At 43.1% G+C, this 17,931-nt stretch overlaps 1 protein-coding gene across 3 annotated transcripts in view; it reads left to right on the forward strand.

Moving 5' to 3' along the window:
- The window catches only part of focad (focadhesin), a 228,058-nt gene that overhangs the window by 202,120 nt on the left and 8,007 nt on the right, over positions 1-17,931 (forward strand). For all 3 annotated transcript variants that reach the window (XM_055632770.1, XM_055632768.1, XM_055632769.1), the window contains exons 36-42: positions 2,537-2,665; positions 3,753-3,868; positions 9,927-10,187; positions 12,810-12,899; positions 14,824-15,001; positions 16,860-16,957; positions 17,615-17,866. In XM_055632770.1, the coding sequence (XP_055488745.1) occupies positions 2,537-2,665; positions 3,753-3,868; positions 9,927-10,187; positions 12,810-12,899; positions 14,824-15,001; positions 16,860-16,957; positions 17,615-17,866 (1,124 nt within the window). The remainder of the gene's footprint in view (positions 1-2,536; positions 2,666-3,752; positions 3,869-9,926; positions 10,188-12,809; positions 12,900-14,823; positions 15,002-16,859; positions 16,958-17,614; positions 17,867-17,931) is intronic.

A 17,931-nucleotide genomic window follows, 5' to 3' on the forward strand; every position in this document is an offset into this window, starting at 1 on the left:
TTTTGTGTTGTTTTTTTTGTCTTGTTTAGTTAAATTTTTGGTTATTAGGTTGTGTTATGTGTGTGTGGGGGGGCTGAAACAGGGCTTTCTGTCTCTTCCTTCATGGGAATGCGACTTTTTCTTGTCGTATCCGCCTTCTCTGCTATCGTCTGCGCTGAGGCCTAATGGCGGAGCTGGCGGCCTTCAACCTGCGACCGACCTCGAGGCTCCGGAGGTAGAGTCGTCCAGGACTCACCAACGCGAGGCTGGCTGTCTTCGAGCTGTGGTGGCGTTCGTGCAGCGGCACGACTCGGCGCTCCGGTGAGGGCGGCCCGGCGCGGGGCTGGGACGGTGCTGGCTGAGACGCTCCGGTGGCAGCGGCACGACTCGGCGCTCCGGTGAGGGCGGTCTGGCACGGGGCTGGGACGGTGCTGGCTGAGACGCTCCCGTGAGGGCGGCTCGGCTCGGGCCTGGGACGGCGCTCCGGTGGCTGAGGCGGCCCGGCGCGGGGCTGAGGCGGTGCTCTGGTGGCTGTGGCGGCCCGGTGCAGGGCTGAGACAGTGCTCCGTTAGCTGAGGCGGCCCGGCGCGGGGCTCGGTGAGCCGCGGGACTGACTTACCATCGCCCGGTGGGGTATCGCCTCAGCGCAGAGGGAGAAGAGGAGGGAAGAGACAGTAACCCTAAGATTTTTGTCTCCTTCACAGTGAGGAGGTGCCTGGTGAATTCACTGTGGCGGATGTTAATTTGTGTTTATTGTGTGTTTTGTTGTTTATTATTACCTGTATGGCTGCAGGCAACGACATTTCGTTCAGACCAAAAGGTTTGAATGACAAATAAAGGATCTAAGTCTAAGTCTAAATCTATTCAAGAGAAGTTAACTATAGCTCTTAGGGCTAACGGAATCAAGGGATATGTGGAAAAAGCAGGAACGGAGTACTGATTTTGGATGATCAGCCATGATCATATTGAATGGTGGAGCTGGCTCGAAGGCCCAAATGGCCTACTCCTGCACCTATTTTCTATGTTTCTATTTTGATTTGGATGTTTGGAAATTATTGTTCGGTAGCTAGGCGGTTGCAGAATACCATTACCGCATAAAATTTAAACTCGGATTCACCCACTGCCTTGAATAAATATATAAAACATTTCATAGAAACATAGAAATTAGGTGCAGGAGTAGGCCATTCGGCCCTTCGAGCCTGCACCGCCATTCAATATGATCATGGCTGATCATCCAACTCAGTATCCCGTACCTGCCTTCTCTCCATACCCCCTGATCCCCTTAGCCACAAGGGCCACATCTAACTCCCTCTTAAATATAGCCAATGAACTGGCCTCAACTACCCTCTGTGGCATAGAGAGTTCCAGAGATTCACCACTCTCTGTGTGAAAAAAATTCTTCTCATCTCGGTTTTAAAGGATTCCCCCCTTATCCTTAAGCTGTGACCCCTTGTCCTGGACTTCTCTAACATCGGGAACAATCTTCCTGCATCTAGCCTGTCCAACCCCTTAAGAATTTTGTAAGTTTCTATAAGATCCCCTCTCAATCTCCTAAATTCTAGAGAGTATAAACCAAGTCTATCCAGTCTTTCTTCATAAGACAGTCCTGACATCCCAGGAATCAGTCTGGTGAACCTTCTCTGCACTCCCTCTATGGCAATAATGTCCTTCCTCAGATTTGGAGACCAAACCTGTACGCAATACTCCAGGTGTGGTCTCACCAAGACCCTGTACAACTGCAGTAGAACCTCCCTGCTCCTATACTCAAATCCTTTTGCTATGAAAGCTAACATACCATTCGCTTTCTTCACTGGCTGCTGCACCTGCATGCCTACCTTCAATGACTGGTGTACCATGACACCCAGGTCTCGCTGCATCTCCCCCTTTCCCAATCGGCCACCATTTAGATAATAGTCTGCTTTCCCGTTTTTGCCACCAAAATGGATAACCTCACATTTATCCACATTATACTGCATCTGCCAAACATTTGCCCACTCACCCAGCCTATCCAAGTCACCTTGCAGTCTCCTAGCATCCTCCTCACAGCTAACACTGCCCCCCAGCTTAGTGTCATCCGCAAACTTGGAGATATTACCTTCAATTCCCTCATCCAGATCATTAATATATATTGTAAATAGCTGGGGTCCCAGCACTGAGCCTTGCGGTACCCCACTAGTCACTGCCTGCCATTGTGAAAAGGACCCGTTTACTCGTACTCTTTGCTTCCTGTTTGCCAGCCAGTTCTCTATCCACATCAATACTGAACCCCCAATGCCGTGTGCTTTAAGACACATTATCCAGACAATACCTTCAGTCATTGGCACATTACATTCATAGCGTGGAATTAACGTGGTGGTGGGATGATGTACAATTTTGTCCCTTGAAAGTGTGTTTAACTTGTTAGGTTTTTTACTACTTCTAAGTAATAGTATTGGTGTACCAGAAATTAAGCCATGATATGTGTCACAAAATTAAACAGAAAATACTCATAACACACATTATTACACAGCACTACCTACCATAACATTATCTTGCACCTAATTGATTTCACTTTCAGGTCCTGAGTCAACTCCTCCCCAGCTAGTGAAGGTTTTGTTGGGGCCGATTGCGAGATGTGGGACCAGTTATCAATTTCCACCTGTGAATTGGGCTTCCATACTATCTCCACTTATGAGACTGAATTTTGGTAAGTTATAAAAGATATCATCATTGATTTCAAAACATATGTAAATGTTCATTTTTTTTGTAACGTATTAAACCACGAAGGCTTCCGTTACAACACTCTTAACCCTGTGTTGAGAAAATACCCACTGATCATCATTATGTAAAACAGTTTTATCACCTAATCTTCCTTCCCGACATCTGTGAGAGCAGTGATATATTTTGCAGGGTGTCATGCCGTGATATGACAAAGAGATTATAGGGAATTTCATATGATAAAAAATATATAATTTCTCAAATTAGGAAATGCGTCAAAGAAAGCAGTTTCTAATTGGATGGTTATCTACAAAGTGGTGAAGTTTGAGTAATTTAGCAACACGAGTACTTTCAGTGAAATATTTATTTTCCTTTAGATGCTCTTTTGCAAAGCAACAGTGAGATTTTAAATTTGAATTCCTGGAAATATATATTTTTTAAATCATTGAAATAAAGGCTCTGCTTTCCAGCAAAATCAGGCCTCAATGGCCAAGATGATTGGTCGTGTCTTTAAAATAAAATCTGCTGAAGTGATGAAAGGTCCAGAACTTTGAGGTCACCCAAGGTTAATTTCTGTGTCAGATGTGGCCCCCTGTCTGTTGAGTTTGATGATCTTTTTGTGAGTCGTGAAACTTCCCATTGATTTATACCTCGGACATAGTCAGTTGGTGACAGGCTGTAAAGCGCAGAATCTCCTGTAATGGACGTAGGAGTAAGTTAAAGTTGCCCTTTTATTATAGTTGCAATATGGCATAGAATTACCAAAGGATTTGTTTCATAACATACCCCTCCCTCTCTACGATTAGGCAATGGAATTTTAAATGCCACAGTTCCATCATACAAGATTTGTATATTGCATTTCCCATGTATTTTAAATAAATTTCCCATGCTTGCTGCATTTGCTAAATTATCCAAAATTAATGAGCAATTGGTGAGAAATCAACGGCCCTCAGGAAGCAAGTTTGGAATTAGGGATTGGGAACTTTGACACCACATTAATCTTATAGCAAACAGCGCCATGTAGTGGTCACATTGGAATGCACCAATTTATGCAACTTTTTTTTTCCTGATTGTAGGTGAAGATATCCAGCAACATGGCATTGAAGTTGCAGTGACCCAGGCTCAGACATCTCAAAGTGCTGCAATGTTTTTAGGAATGTGGATAGCACCACCCTTAGTGCATAGCCTTAATGTAGGTATATCTTGTTATTAATTTATTTATTGTGCTATAATGCATATAGAGCTATATAGTGTGGAAACAGGCCCAACTCATCGATGCGGCCTAAGTTGCTAAACTGAGCCATTCACACCTACCTGCACCTGGCCCATATCCCTCCAAACCTTTCTTCTCAATGTTACCTGTCCAAGTTTCTTTTAAATGTCATAAATGTACCTGCATTTAACGCTTTCCCTGGCCTGAAATTGGTATATGAAAATGCGAGTTGGGCAAAATGTCGTGTAACATCTGCAGGTGTCCTATGATATCTATCTATCTATCTATCTATCTATCTCTCTATCTCTCTATCTCTCTATCTGTCTATCTGTCTATCTGTCTATCTGTCTATCTCTCTCTCTATCTCTCTCTCTATCTCTCTCTCTATCTCTCTCTCTATCTCTCTCTCTATCTCTCTCTCTATCTCTCTCTCTATCTCTCTCTCTCTCTCTCTATCTCTCTCTCTATCTCTCTATCTATCTATCTATCGATCTATCTATCCTCTGTGTGTGTGTTTGTGTCAGATTCGGCCTCTTTGAAACCTTAGTCTGCCAGCACCACACACTGAATCTCCGTCATTTTTTCCATTTCGCTAGCTAATTAACTTTTACATTCACGGATGCACTCCTCAAACCATTTTGACTGTTTTATGTACCCGTTTTTTAATATAATCCTCCACACCCCCCCTCCCACTCACTCATTTTGTCGCCTCCTGCTGGCCAGCAACCATAACGGCTACTGACGCCCGGCTCTGCTATCAAAAACGCCAAGATTTTTCCCTACCGCTGGTGCCCGGCCCGGCTCTGTCACGCTGCCTCAAGCCAAACATCGGATTTTCAACCGCTGCTTTTCTAGCAACGGGGGAACAGCCAGCGTGACAGAGCCGGCGTCTCAGAAGTGCCGAGGATGCGAGGCCTCACAGTCTCTAATCGCGCCGCTTTCACTGACTTTTCATTCCACAGTCAGTTTGGTAACAACACCCACCCCCCCCCCCCCCCGCCTGCCCACTCATTCCAAACCCCCCCCCCCCCATTCACCTCTCCCCCCCCCCCCCTCTCCTTCCTCTTCCCCCCTTCACCCCCACTTCACCCCCATTCTGCCATCTCCGTGTGCCTCCGTGTCCCTCTCTGTGCCTCCGTGTCCCTATCTGTGTCCCCGTGTATCTCTCTGTGCCTCCGTGACCCTCTCTGTGCCTCCGTGACCCTCTCTGTGTGCCTCCGTGACCCTCTCTGTGTGCCTCCGTGACCCTCTCTGTGTGCCTCCGTGACCCTCTCTGTGTCCCCGTGTCCCTCTCTGTGTCCCCGTGTATCTCTCTGTGCCTCCGTGTCTCTGTGCCTCCGTGTCCCTCTCTGTGCCTCCGTGTCCCTATCTGTGTCCCCGTGTATCTCTCTGTGCCTACGTGTCTCTCTCTGTGCCTCCGTGTCCCTCTCTGTGTCCCCGTGTCCCTCTATGAGCCTCCGTGTATCTCTGTGTGCCTCTGTGTCTCTCTCTCTCTGTGCCTCCGTGTCTCCCTCTCTGTACCTCCGTCTCCCCCTCTGTGCCTGCGAATTGGGGGCTATGGGTGAGTGGATAGGGCAGGGCATGGGGTACAAGGAGTGAATTAATAATATTAATATTAATATGAATAACATTAATATTAATTAATATTAATGGGGGTGGTTAGTGTGTGTGTGTGTGTGTGTGTGTGTGTGTGACGCCTCAGGCCGCCCCCTCCCCTCGCAACCACGCGTTGGGGGAACAGACCCAAGGGGTCCGCGCTTGATCTAGTATACTATTAGAGCTGTGTGTGTGTGTGTGTATGTCATTTTGCCTTTAACATTTTGCCTTTGATTCGTTACTCCGTGAAAACCAGACGCAAAAATGCCGAGATTTTTACCATTTCATTAGCAATTTTACTTTTACATTCGCAAATCTATTCCTCATTAAATGTAGTCATTTTTCTGTACACATTTTTAATAAAATCCTTCACCCCCCCCACAGTCATTTTTTCGCCTCACACTGGCCACCTTCTCATCGCGTGCCGCCCGGCTCTCCTCCACATCCCCCCCCTCCCCAGCCCGGCTCTGTCACGCTGGCGGAAGCCACAGATCAGCTGGTCCCCCCGCTGCTTTTCGCCATCCTCGCTGGCGGCCCGCAGGCTCACTCGGGATCACGCAAGCCTGCCCACTCCACCCTCCCCGTACTCGGGGTCTGAAGCGCCGAGGATGCGAGGCCATGGAGCTGAGGCTCACTCTGAGGCCGAGGGCTGCTGGGCAGCCCTACCCCTCTCCTCCCTCCCTTCTTAATATAATATCAATGTGGGTGGTTAGTGTGTGTGTGATGGGGGATAGGAGGAGGGTAGGGAGAGGAGAGGGATTATGGAGGGAGGGAGTGAGTGACAGGGTAGGGGAAAAGAGTGGGAGGGAGTGGGGGAGAGGAGGAGGAGAGGGGAAAGAAGAGGGATGGGCAAGAGAAGGGATGGGAATGCTCGGGATGAGAGGGAATGGAGGAGGTTAGGGATAGGAAGAGGGATGGCGAGGCGCAGTTGGGGGGGGGTTGCCGTTACTCGCGTCACAACTAGAACCCGTCGCCACGTCTGTGCAGTTGGGGGCTATGGGTGAGTGGTAGAATATTGCGTTCAGGGATCAGCCCTCCCCTGTGACAGGGACCCAACGGTGCCCACTTGGTCGAGTAACATAATAAAAATGAAATCTAGGTGTAACACTATCCTTGCTGAATTTTTTGATATTTCTCTTCTAAGAAATCACATAATTTTTTCTTTTAATTTGGGCATTGCAAAAATCTAGTCTTTGTGCCAGAAACATTTTGTAGCTTCCGGTCTCTCCAAGAGATCAATTGATTATTGGCATAAACAGCTTCCTTGTATGATTCGGGTTTACCTGTTTGACTCTTAAATGCGTCCATGAAGGATTTCCACATATGTTGCCTGACCTGCTTTTTTCCAGCATTTTTTTTCCCTTCAATTTGAGGTACAGGTTTCATTTGCATTCTGCCTGGAGCAGTCAGTGTTCCCATACGATCTAACCTTCCAAAGCAGCCTACCATACGGAAACTTGTCAAATGCCATGCTGAAATCCACGTAGCCAATGCCTACAGCTCTGCCCTCATCAACCTTTTACGTGATGTCCTCAAAAACCTCAATCAGATTATTAGAAACATAGAAATTAGGTGCCGGAGTAGGCCATTCGGCCCTTCGAGCCTGCACCGCCATTCAATATGATCATGGCTGATCATCCAACTCAGTATCCCGTACCTGCCTTCTCTCCATACCCCCTGATCCCCTTAGCCACAAGGGCCACATCTAACTCCCTTTTAAATATAGCCAATTCGTGCGACATGATCTCCCATGTAAAAAACCGTGCAAACTAATCTTAATCCCAAATCCCTTATCTATCTAAATGCATGTATAACTTATCCCTCAGAATACTCTCTAGCACAGATGTTAGACTTGCTGGCCTATAGTTTCTAGGCTTTTCCTTGTTAAATGAAGTGACAACATTTACCACCATCCAATCTACTGGAACCTCACCCATATTTAATGATAACTCGTAAATCTCAGCCAGGCCACCTGTAATTTCTGCTCTAGCTTCTGACAGTGTCCTCAGATATATCTGATCAGGCCCAGGAGATTTGTCAACGTTCATGTATGTAAGGACGTTCAGCACCTCCTCGACTGTACTACTGACTGCCCCAAGTTCCCAGGTCCTCATGTCTTTCTCCACAGTAAAAATAGAGATGAAATACTCCTTGAGGACCTTCATCATCTCCAATGGCTCTACACAGAGATGACCACTTTTATTCCTGAGAAGCCCTATTCTCTTTATGGTTAACATTTTACTTTTAACTTACTTATAAAATCTCTGGATTATCCTTAATTCTATCTGCCAGAGCTACCTCGTGCCACCTTTTTGCCCTTCTGATTTTATTGTTCTCAGTTCCCGAAACTCCTCCAGAGATACACTTGATTCCAACTGCCTATACCAGTCCCATGTCGCAGCTTTATTCTTGACCAGAGCTTCAATTTCTCTCGTCAGCGAAGCTTCTGTACGTCCACCTGCCTTGCTCTTCGCTTTAACAGGAACATGCATGTCCTGGATTCTTGCCAGCACACTTTTAAAAACATCACTAGCAGTGACTAGTGGGGTGCCGCAAGGCTCAGTGCTGGGACCCCGGTTATTTACAATATATTTAAACGATTTAGGTGAAGGAATTAAATGTAACATCTCCAAGTTTGCGGATGACACAAACTTGGGTGGCAGTGTGAGCTGCGAGGACGATGCTATGAGGCTGCAGGGTGACTTGGATAGGTTGGGTGAGTGGGCAGATGCATGGCTGATGCAGTATAATATGGATAAATGTGAGGTGGTCCACTTTGATGGCAAGAACAAGAAGGCAGATTATTATCTGAATGGTTAGAAGGGTCTACACCTGAAAAGTCCCACATTCCTTCTCTCCAGAGATGCTGCCCCTGACCTGCTGAGTTACATCCAGCATTTTGTGTCTATTATCTGAATGGTGCCAGATTAGGAAAAGGGGAGGTGCAACGAGACCTGGGTATCCTTGTGAAAGTAAGCAGGCAGGTATAGCAGGCAGTGAAGAAAGAAAATGGCATGTTGGCCTTCATAGCGACAGGATTGGAGTGTAGGAGCAAGGAGGTCCTACTGCAGTTGTACAGAGCCCTGGTGAGACCACACCTGGAGTATTGTGTGCAGTATTGTCTCCTAATTTGTGGAAGGACATTCTTACTTTTATGGGAGTGCAGCGTAGGTTAATTCCCGGGATGGCGGGACTGACAAAAATGATGAAAAAATAGATCGAATGGGTTTATAGTCACTGGAATTTGGAAGGATGAGAGGGGATCTTATAGAAATATATAACATTCTTAAGGGATTGGACAGGCTAGATGCAGGAAAAATGTTCCCGATGTTGGGGGAGTCCAAAACCATTGATCACAGTTTAAGAATTTAGGACATTTAGGACTGAGATGAGGAAAAACGTTTTCACTCAGAGAATTGTGAATCTGTGGAATTCTCTGCCACAGAAGGCAGTAGAGGCCAATTCACTGGATGTTTTCAAGAGAGGGTTAGATATATAGCTCTTAGGGTTAACGGAATTAAGGGATATGGGGAGAAAGCAGGAACGGGGTACTGATTTTGGATGATCAGCCATGATCACATTGGATGGCGGTGCTAGCTCGAAGGGATGAATGGCCTACTCCTGCACCTATTTTCTATGTTTCTATCCGTTTCGGACATTCCTTTTCCTGCAAACAAACTGCTCCACAACAACTTCAGTGAGCTCCTTTCTAATACCCTCAAAGTTGTTGCCCCAATTTAGAATTTTATCTCACGGGCTCGCCCTTTCCTTATCCATAACGAACATAACAGAACAGTGGTCGCTGGGCCCAAAAGGCTCATCATGAACTGTTCAGCCCCTCCCAGTTTCCTAAGACTAGATTGAGTATTGCCCTTTCCTGTGTAGGGTCCTCGACATATTGCCTGAGGAAATATTTCTGAACACATTTGACAAAATGTACCCCGTCTAAACCTTTCGCCCTGTGACAATCCCAGTCAATGTTGGGAAAGTTTAACATCCCCAACTACAACAGTCTTATTAATCCTGCAGCTGCCTGCAATCTCCTGGCATACTTGCTCTTCTAATTATTGTGATCATTTGAAGGCCTGACAAGTTGATCAACCCTTTTTTTAATTTCTCAGCTCCACCTATATAACCTCAGGGGACGAACAAATGACACTTTAAAAAATCAGCCAAATCTACAACCTGGGTGGTGCTTAAAGTTATCAAGAAACTCACCATTGTGGACATTGCATTAAACAAGGCAGAGTCAAATATGTTTTGTAACACAAAGTATATCATTGCTATCCTCTTAGAGCAATTTGTAAATCAACCCCCTGTGAGGAATTAAATGAGAGAATTGCAACGTAGATAATATACTCCAGAGCACCATCTTTCCCTCTGCAGTGGTAACATTTTAATACAGTTTTTTTTATTCTGTACATGTTTCTTTCATCTATAGCTCACAATGAGGAAATATCTCTTTACATCTCTTGCTTCCTGGATGAAATACGTGCCAGAAGATAAACTTCAGACATTTGTTGAAGTTCTTGCGGTCCAATACTTCACCACAGAGAGCAGGCAGAGAAGCCTCGAAGTTTGCCATTCTATTCTGCAAGGGCTAAATGAAGCCATGAAGGTTCCCAACCAAGTGCAACACAGCTGGGGCGTATTGTGCAGAAGTGTTGAGAAGATTTTTGAGATGCTGCCCAATGAAATTCAGGTACAGTTTTTATTTAACAGCAATAGATTTAATTAAAGCAAGACACCTCACCCAGAGTGTGTCTTACAGCATTCACCATGATGTGGAGGAGAACACCTCTGGAGAGTGGGGGGCTAGAGAGTTGGGACTTGTGAAGCCACATTGAAAAGAAATTTAAATAAGAACATCTAAAGGCACTTGTAAATAATTATAATATTAATTCCATGTGACAGTTAAACAAAAGCAACTTCCTTCCTGCTGTTTCCTAGTTTGATATCCTTTAAACCCCATTCAATGGGGTTTCCACAAGGCAACAGTGCAAGACTGGGCGTTGTTACCATATCCGTGAGTCTTTCAGTGACTCCTCGACTTCCTTGTTTGTTATCGTGAGCCAACCTTTCTGGTGGGAATTGCTGATAACAATCATGAAGATCTGCCCCATTTCATTCCCAGCTATCATTACTTTGTGGTTGCATTTAGATTAAGCCCTTCATCTTTATACACATTTTAGCAAATGTTTTGAGCATTCAGGTGAAGTTCTTTTCCTTTTAATTTTTTTTCACTTGTTCCTGATAATCCATAACAAGGTTATTTATCCCTTACTATCACTGTCAACCTGTCTTTCTCCTCTTGAATGCACTTAGACCTGCCAGCTTTTGATAATCTCTTCTTTTGAACATGCTTACTTGAATCCTTCCGATGCAACGGACTATATCCCTTCACCCAAAATATACATTGTGAACATACAGATGATGTATGTACTGCCCTAGTTTTTTAATTCAACAGAACTCTGGTCCCAACCTTCTGATATCTCTCTTTTGGCCTTGCATGTAATTACTCCCTCTGCATCTTCACTCCACTCCAGCTGCCACTGACAGCAAGCAGCCACCTTCTGGTCACCGCAGTGGACAACAATATCTCCCTGATGATATTCTCCCCTATTATTGGCACATTCCTTTTCCTTGTTCCCCGTTTATGGTAAGATCTGGTTAGTTTAGTCAGAATTACTACAGACCTTGTCCTTACACAAAGCAGCTAGATCTGGGCGGCACGGTGGCACAGTGGTAGAGTTGCTGCCTTTCAGCGAATACATTACCGGAGACCCGGGTTCGATCCCGACTACAGGTGCTGTCTGTACGGAGTTTGTACGTTCTCCCCATGACCTACGTGGTTTTTCTCCGAGATCTTCGGTTTGCTCCCACACTCCAAAGACGTACAGGTATGTAGGTTAATTGGCTTGGTAAATGTGAAAATATTTCACTAGTGGGTGTAGGATAGTGTTAATATGCGGACCCGGTGGGTCGAAGGGCCTGTTTCCGCTAAACTAAACAAAACTTCATATCATTTGGATAAGAAGAACGGCAGTGGATCCTTAACACACTGCCCGAGTACGACAGCTGAGTAGACTAGCGTCATGCCATCCTGGTCGAGACCTCGTATAGGATCAGCCTGGCTAACATTGGAGGGGTATCCACCTCTCAGTCCTGGGCCTGGTAACTTTTTGCTTCTATAATTCCCACAAAATATCTCCATCTCTGAGCTCAGTCTGACAGTTCCTGGATTCACAGACACTAACTGCTGATGTGGTTGCTGGGCATTCCGAGGTGCTCCACAAACTCCCACTGGCAACTTTGAAGGAAACCAGTTGCACTGTTGCCCCCATTCAACCTTTATTTTGCATTTAATCAACTGCTTAGATGGTTTTACCTTGTTGTCAAAAACTAAAAGACTAAAAAAATGCTTAGAGTGTAGAAATGAGGAACTGCAGATGCTGGTCTCCAATTAGATGGGACCGCTCTCTAGTTGATGAGATGGTTCAGTTGCCTGATCACCACAAAGAATCTCGGGGTAATTGGAATGGACACTCAACGGGAAGAAACTGTCCCTGAATCTGAAGTTATGTGTTTTCACTTCTGAACTACCCTTACATGTTGATGTTTCTTAATTTTCGTACAGCTGGAAATTAGGTATAAAATTAAAAGCCAACCAAAATGTAATCAGGTCCCTTTGGAACTGGTTTTGGTAATGAGTCTGTATCTAGTACACTTCTCTCAGCCCACCTTTATCTGCCCCATAACCAGCTTGTAGGAAGAGTCCCATAGTATGATATTAAATTTCCTTCTTTATGAATGGAAGTATTGTTTGGCTCCATCTCCCTGTGGAATGGATAAAGCATTTGGAATATGGCCAAACATGGAAACAAACTGTTATTTAATAATGTATTTATTTAATAACGTGATCACAAAGAAAACATTGTTCTGCAAAAATCACTAAGGTTTATTATTCATTAGCAAAGTACAATTGCACATTATGATACAGTCACATCACCATTTGGTGGATTACCATTTAGCATTTATATAATTTAGTCCAAAAAATTATTTCACCTAGCGCAGTGATTACATGTGTCATTGAAAGATATTTAATCAAATACACAATTATAGACATGGTTGAATACCGATTTATTTTGGGTCCTATGTATATTCTATGTTTTACTGTACTTCAGTGCAGCTCCAAACGTACTATCCAGTACAAACTGCCCTCCTTGATTGGCACCAAGGCCAATTATATTAATTAAGAAGCCATACTGTAGTTGTGACATAATGATTCATCAGTTAATTATATTCCTCTTTCTTATCTTCTCAGGTCAATGAACTAAACATTTATGTTGGAGTTGCCAAATGCCTTTCGGAGCTTGGTGATAGTGAGATAGATAGAGTGACCCAGGCAACCAAGGTAATTCTCTTGTTGGAATACACACAAGACATAATCTAAGATCTAGTGAATAAATTATCCTTTTATAGTGCGTTATTCTATTCACTAGGTATGAATAATGTTAATCATGGAAAGTGCTTTTTAAAAAGTATTTCGACAGTCAGTCAGGCTGCCTGACCAGCTGATTTCCTCCAGCTCTTAATTGTTAACATCAGACTTAACATACTTCAGTAAATCTGAGGAGTTACTACAGTTGGAACAATTAGACATTGTATTTGATATATAATTGGAGCCACAAACCTAACCGCAACAATTTCAATGTTAGATGTTTCTTATGTCTCCCATTTTTGTGACTCTGCATTCACACCATCTTGCATCTTGACTCCCTGCAGAATCCAGTCCTCCTCTTTTTTCCTACTGTCCTTTTCAAATCCCTTCCTCGGATTCCTTTCTGGATCATATCCAAGGTTTTCAGCTCTGTCTATTATCAGTTTCCTTTGTTGCGCCAGCTACATTGCACTCGTCTGCAATCCATACTTTTAATTTTACACTCTGTAATATAATCCTTAGAAGCACCTAACTAACTCGGTGTTTGACTCGCTATATTCAGAGACTGTATACAACAGGCCTCATTGACATTGGCAGTGAACCTAATAATCACAGGAACTGTTTTTTTCTAACTTTGAAAACAAACTCATCTATGGCCATGAATAAATAAACAACATCTAAATGGATGTTGTTGAGAAGGGCAAAGAAGTATTTGTTCCAGTGCTCACTGGCAAAAAACGAGCCAAATGCAAGAATCAACAAAATCAATCTTGTGTGGAAATTAGGCCTGGTGTAGTTTTTTACTGGAACAAGTAAAAGCAAAGAATTTTCCAATCATTCTACTTCTATTTCACACGCCCCTGATCTCCTGAGCTTGCCATTTGTGATTCAAGTGCACTTCTTTCAGCGCATCCCTTCCTGCTGGCTTCCACACTGCAGAACATAGACATTACTATCTCCATCTTCAATAATGTATTGCGTCATCCAGCAAACCTGTTCGCATGTCACTATTGGATGAAGTCCTTCAATCCTCATCATCATGCTGCCAGAGTAATCTTTTTAACTCTTTTGCTAATCTTCACATGTATGATGGGAACAAAATAAATCTCGTCATTTATTTCCACTTGGTCTCAGAAGCATCAGGTATTTGGCAGTTATTGCAAGCATATATGGTGTGGGATGCCTTTGAAAGCGTGATTCACATTTTGGTGACCAAGTTTCATTGGCTTCCTGGATTGACTGTTTGAAAAATACAGCATGGAAACAGTCCCTTTGGCCCACTGACTCCACGTTGACCATTGATCACCTGTTCACTTTAGTTCGATGTTATCCCACTTTCATATCTACTCCCTGCACGCTAGGGGCAATTTACAAAGGTCAATTAACTAGCATATCTTTGGGATATGGGAGGAAACTAGAGCAGTTGGAGGAAACACACGCGGTCACCTGGAGAATGTGCAAACTCCACACAGACAGCACCTGAGGATCGAACCCAGGTTTCTGGCACTGAGAGACCAACTCTGCAAGCTGTGCCAATTTGCTGCCCTAAACGAAATGACATTATGAAATTGATCACACTCTGTGCTATTGTTCATCTGCATTAATATTTCCTGAGGTGACAAGTAAACTAAAAATATTTTACTTTATGACATTCTAGCATTGAGTCCTGGGGTATTAAGCACAGCATGTGAACACAATTTATAGTTACTCGTTCCAGGTACTCAAATAGTTTTGGGGAATCTAGCTTTAAAGAGGTTAAAACAATTTTGCAGCGCATATTTTTCTAGATTACAAATTTTGTGCATGAATAAATAAGTAATGCACGAGATATTGTGTGATAATACTCCTTAATAATTTTCAAGTATACCTCAATAATTCTGACTAAAATTTGTTGCAGGACACAATTGTGAAGTCCACCTTTATAAGAGGATATTTAGTATCCCAGGGCAGGGTTCCATTACTGTGCTTTAATGACATCATCACTACTGCAACAGGCACCTGTTGGTTGGAGACAGTTACCTGGATTATGTTGCAGAGCTTTTACCAATCTCGGCTGGTTAGCCACCAGAACACAGGTACGTTTGGACAGTACTGAGACTTGAGACTATCTGTTCGGATATCTTTCCGTCAAAACAAACGATATATAGTCAGTGGTCTGTAGCTTTATTGGATACGCTATTTTGTGAAACGAATATATTACAAACAATGCATTATCATCACTTCTAAAACATCAGGAATACATTGGTTGAAGAGGTGATTAAGGCAGATAATATCATAACATAGAAACTCTGAGCATTTGAATCAGCACAGCATAGAAGTCTACAGAACATGATTGCTCGATAGTTGACACTTATTCAGTTTAGTTTATTGTTACGTGTACCGAGGTACAGTGAAAATATTTTTGTTACATGCTAACCAGTCAGTAGAAAGAGAATACATGATTACAATCGATCCATTTACAGTGTATAGATACATGATAAGAGAATAACATTTAGTGCAAGGTAAAGCCATCAAAGTCCGATCAAGGATAGTCCGAGGGTCATCAAAAAGGTAGATAGCAGTTTAGCACTGCTCTCTGGTTGTGGTAGGATGATTCAGTTGCCTGATAACAACTGGGAAGAAACTGTCCCTGAACCTGGTGGTGTGCGTTTTCACAATTCTATATCTTTTGCCTGATGGGAGAGGGGAGAAGAGGGAGCGGCCAGGGTGCGATTCATCCTTGATTATGCTGCTGACCTTGCCAAGGCAGTGTGATGTTTAAATGGAGTCAATAGAAGGGAGGTTGATTTGTGTGATGGTCTGTGCCGCATCACAATTTGCTGCAATTTCTTGGGTTTTGGATGGAGCTGTTCCCAAACCAAGCTCTGATGCATCCTGATAAAATGATAAAATGCTTTCTATGGTGTACCTGTTGGTGAGAGTTATTGGGGACATTCCGAACTTCCGAAGCCTTCTAAGGAAATATAGGCGTTGGTTTGCTTTCTTGGTCGTTGCTTTTATTGGTCCAGCAGAATTTGTTGGTGATGTTGATGCTTGGAATTGGGTTTTCAACCATCTCTATGTGGGCACCGTCAATGCAAACTGGGGTTTGTGTATTGCTTCCTGAAGTCGATCACCCTGTCTTGCTGACATTAAGAGAAAGGTTGTTGTCTCGACACTTATCTGAGGTGATGCAAGATCTAGTCACATCCTAACACCGCTCAACATTTCATTTCAATGCATTGCACCATTGACCTGCTATGTTCTTGATTGATTACACGGATTTTATTTCAAGTTAAAGTTCTAATGGGTAGTTTGTTACAGTTATTGCTGGGCTGCTCTGCATTCATAGCATATCTCTTAATAAAATGTACTTTAATTTGCATCAAAAGTCCAGAAGGTAAAACATTGCCAGCTAAAATGCAGTTGATGGTTTAATTAGTTTACTTGGTCTAGGGAATGGTCTAAGAACCGGACTATTTAGTCTTTCAAAGGAGACAAAACACATGCCAGTACTGGGATTTGGATTAGATAATAGATAATCAGATTGAAGAATCATAGTGCAATAATTTCAGAAAATATATTGGGATTCTATCAATCAGGAAACTCCAACACTCTCAACCTTTGGATGAATGTAGTGATTCAGTGATATTTTTTGCAGTATACTACACTTAGTCAATGGAGAGAATTTAAGTCATGATTATTTGTGCATTTATTTATGGTGCTGCAGTCAGTAAATCACCTTGGCCTGTATTTGTACTGATTTACAGTGTGGCACATTGCATGAATTGATCATTTTTTATATGGACAATAATACATAAAGAGTGAAGCAAATGTAATGTCATTAAGTACATTATTGTAATCAGTAAGTGGTTACCATCGTGAAGAAGTGGTGTGAACAGGATGTAGAAGTGCTATTGGCATTGAAAAGATATCATTCTGCTTCTTGATTAGGTGTCATGAAACGGATGGAATGGCTACTTGAGCTCATGGGACATATTCGAAATGTTGCCTATGGGTCAACTCCTATGCAGAAGCCAGATTCAGAAGAGGTATGCTTATCTGGGGGGTTTCTTTTGAGGCAGAGTATATTTCAAACTTAAATGTAATTATTTGAATTTTACCAATCATTCTCTATTTTATCAAGCTAATGGTATCCCAAAGAAACTGGTAAGATTGTGCCAGAGTGGATCCACAAATGATGGGCCAAGAGCTACACATTTACATACACATCCTTATATCTCAGCAGGGTTGCTGTTGTGTGAATGTCAACGAGAACATTTTGCAGTTCACTTAAACTATAATTTGTAGCATGGCATGTTGTTTCTGCAAAATACTTGAAAATACTTATTTACACGATCTAGTAAATCTTGATGTTCCTTTTAAATATAATTAATCCTTTGAAAATGCACTGCGCAGTCTTGCAACAAGTTTCAGCAGACTGATTGTCTGTTTAAGTTTAATGGCATTTTTTCCTTCGGTGGAGCTGTAGAAGTTGATGAAATGAAAGAAAAGCCATACACTTATTTATTACAGTTTAATTATACCTGACAAGGCTCACAAAAGTGATGAATAAAATAGCTTTTATTGAAGTTTTCTTTTTAAAATGTCTGAACAAGCTGCAATGTTGTGAAGAATTAGTTCTAGCTTGTTGGAGTTATTCACAATGCCCAATAGATTCACCAGGTTTCTGCTGTATTTTTGTCAAGGCCACAGACTTTGTGCTGCAGATATTTGCTGCTGCTGTTGCTGCATGGTGTGATCACACCACACCACTGATGCTCGGTGTTACTGCCAACTGGCAACCCTGGATTGAAAGGAAACATTTTACGAACAAGATGCAATCTCCCATCGGAGCAAGTTCCCTGGATTCCTTGGCTGTCCATCAGTGTCTTCAAATTCTACCACAAAGCATTCTGCTACTTCTGGCTAAAGAACCATGGAAAGACCAAACACAAAAAGTGAGTTAATGATTTAACTATATATTCATCATTGACCGCTTTAATCTGTGACTCAGGATTAGAAT

Source organism: Leucoraja erinacea, chromosome 3, assembly GCF_028641065.1.
Source record: "Leucoraja erinacea ecotype New England chromosome 3, Leri_hhj_1, whole genome shotgun sequence".
Taxonomy (NCBI): Eukaryota; Metazoa; Chordata; class Chondrichthyes; order Rajiformes; family Rajidae; genus Leucoraja; species Leucoraja erinaceus.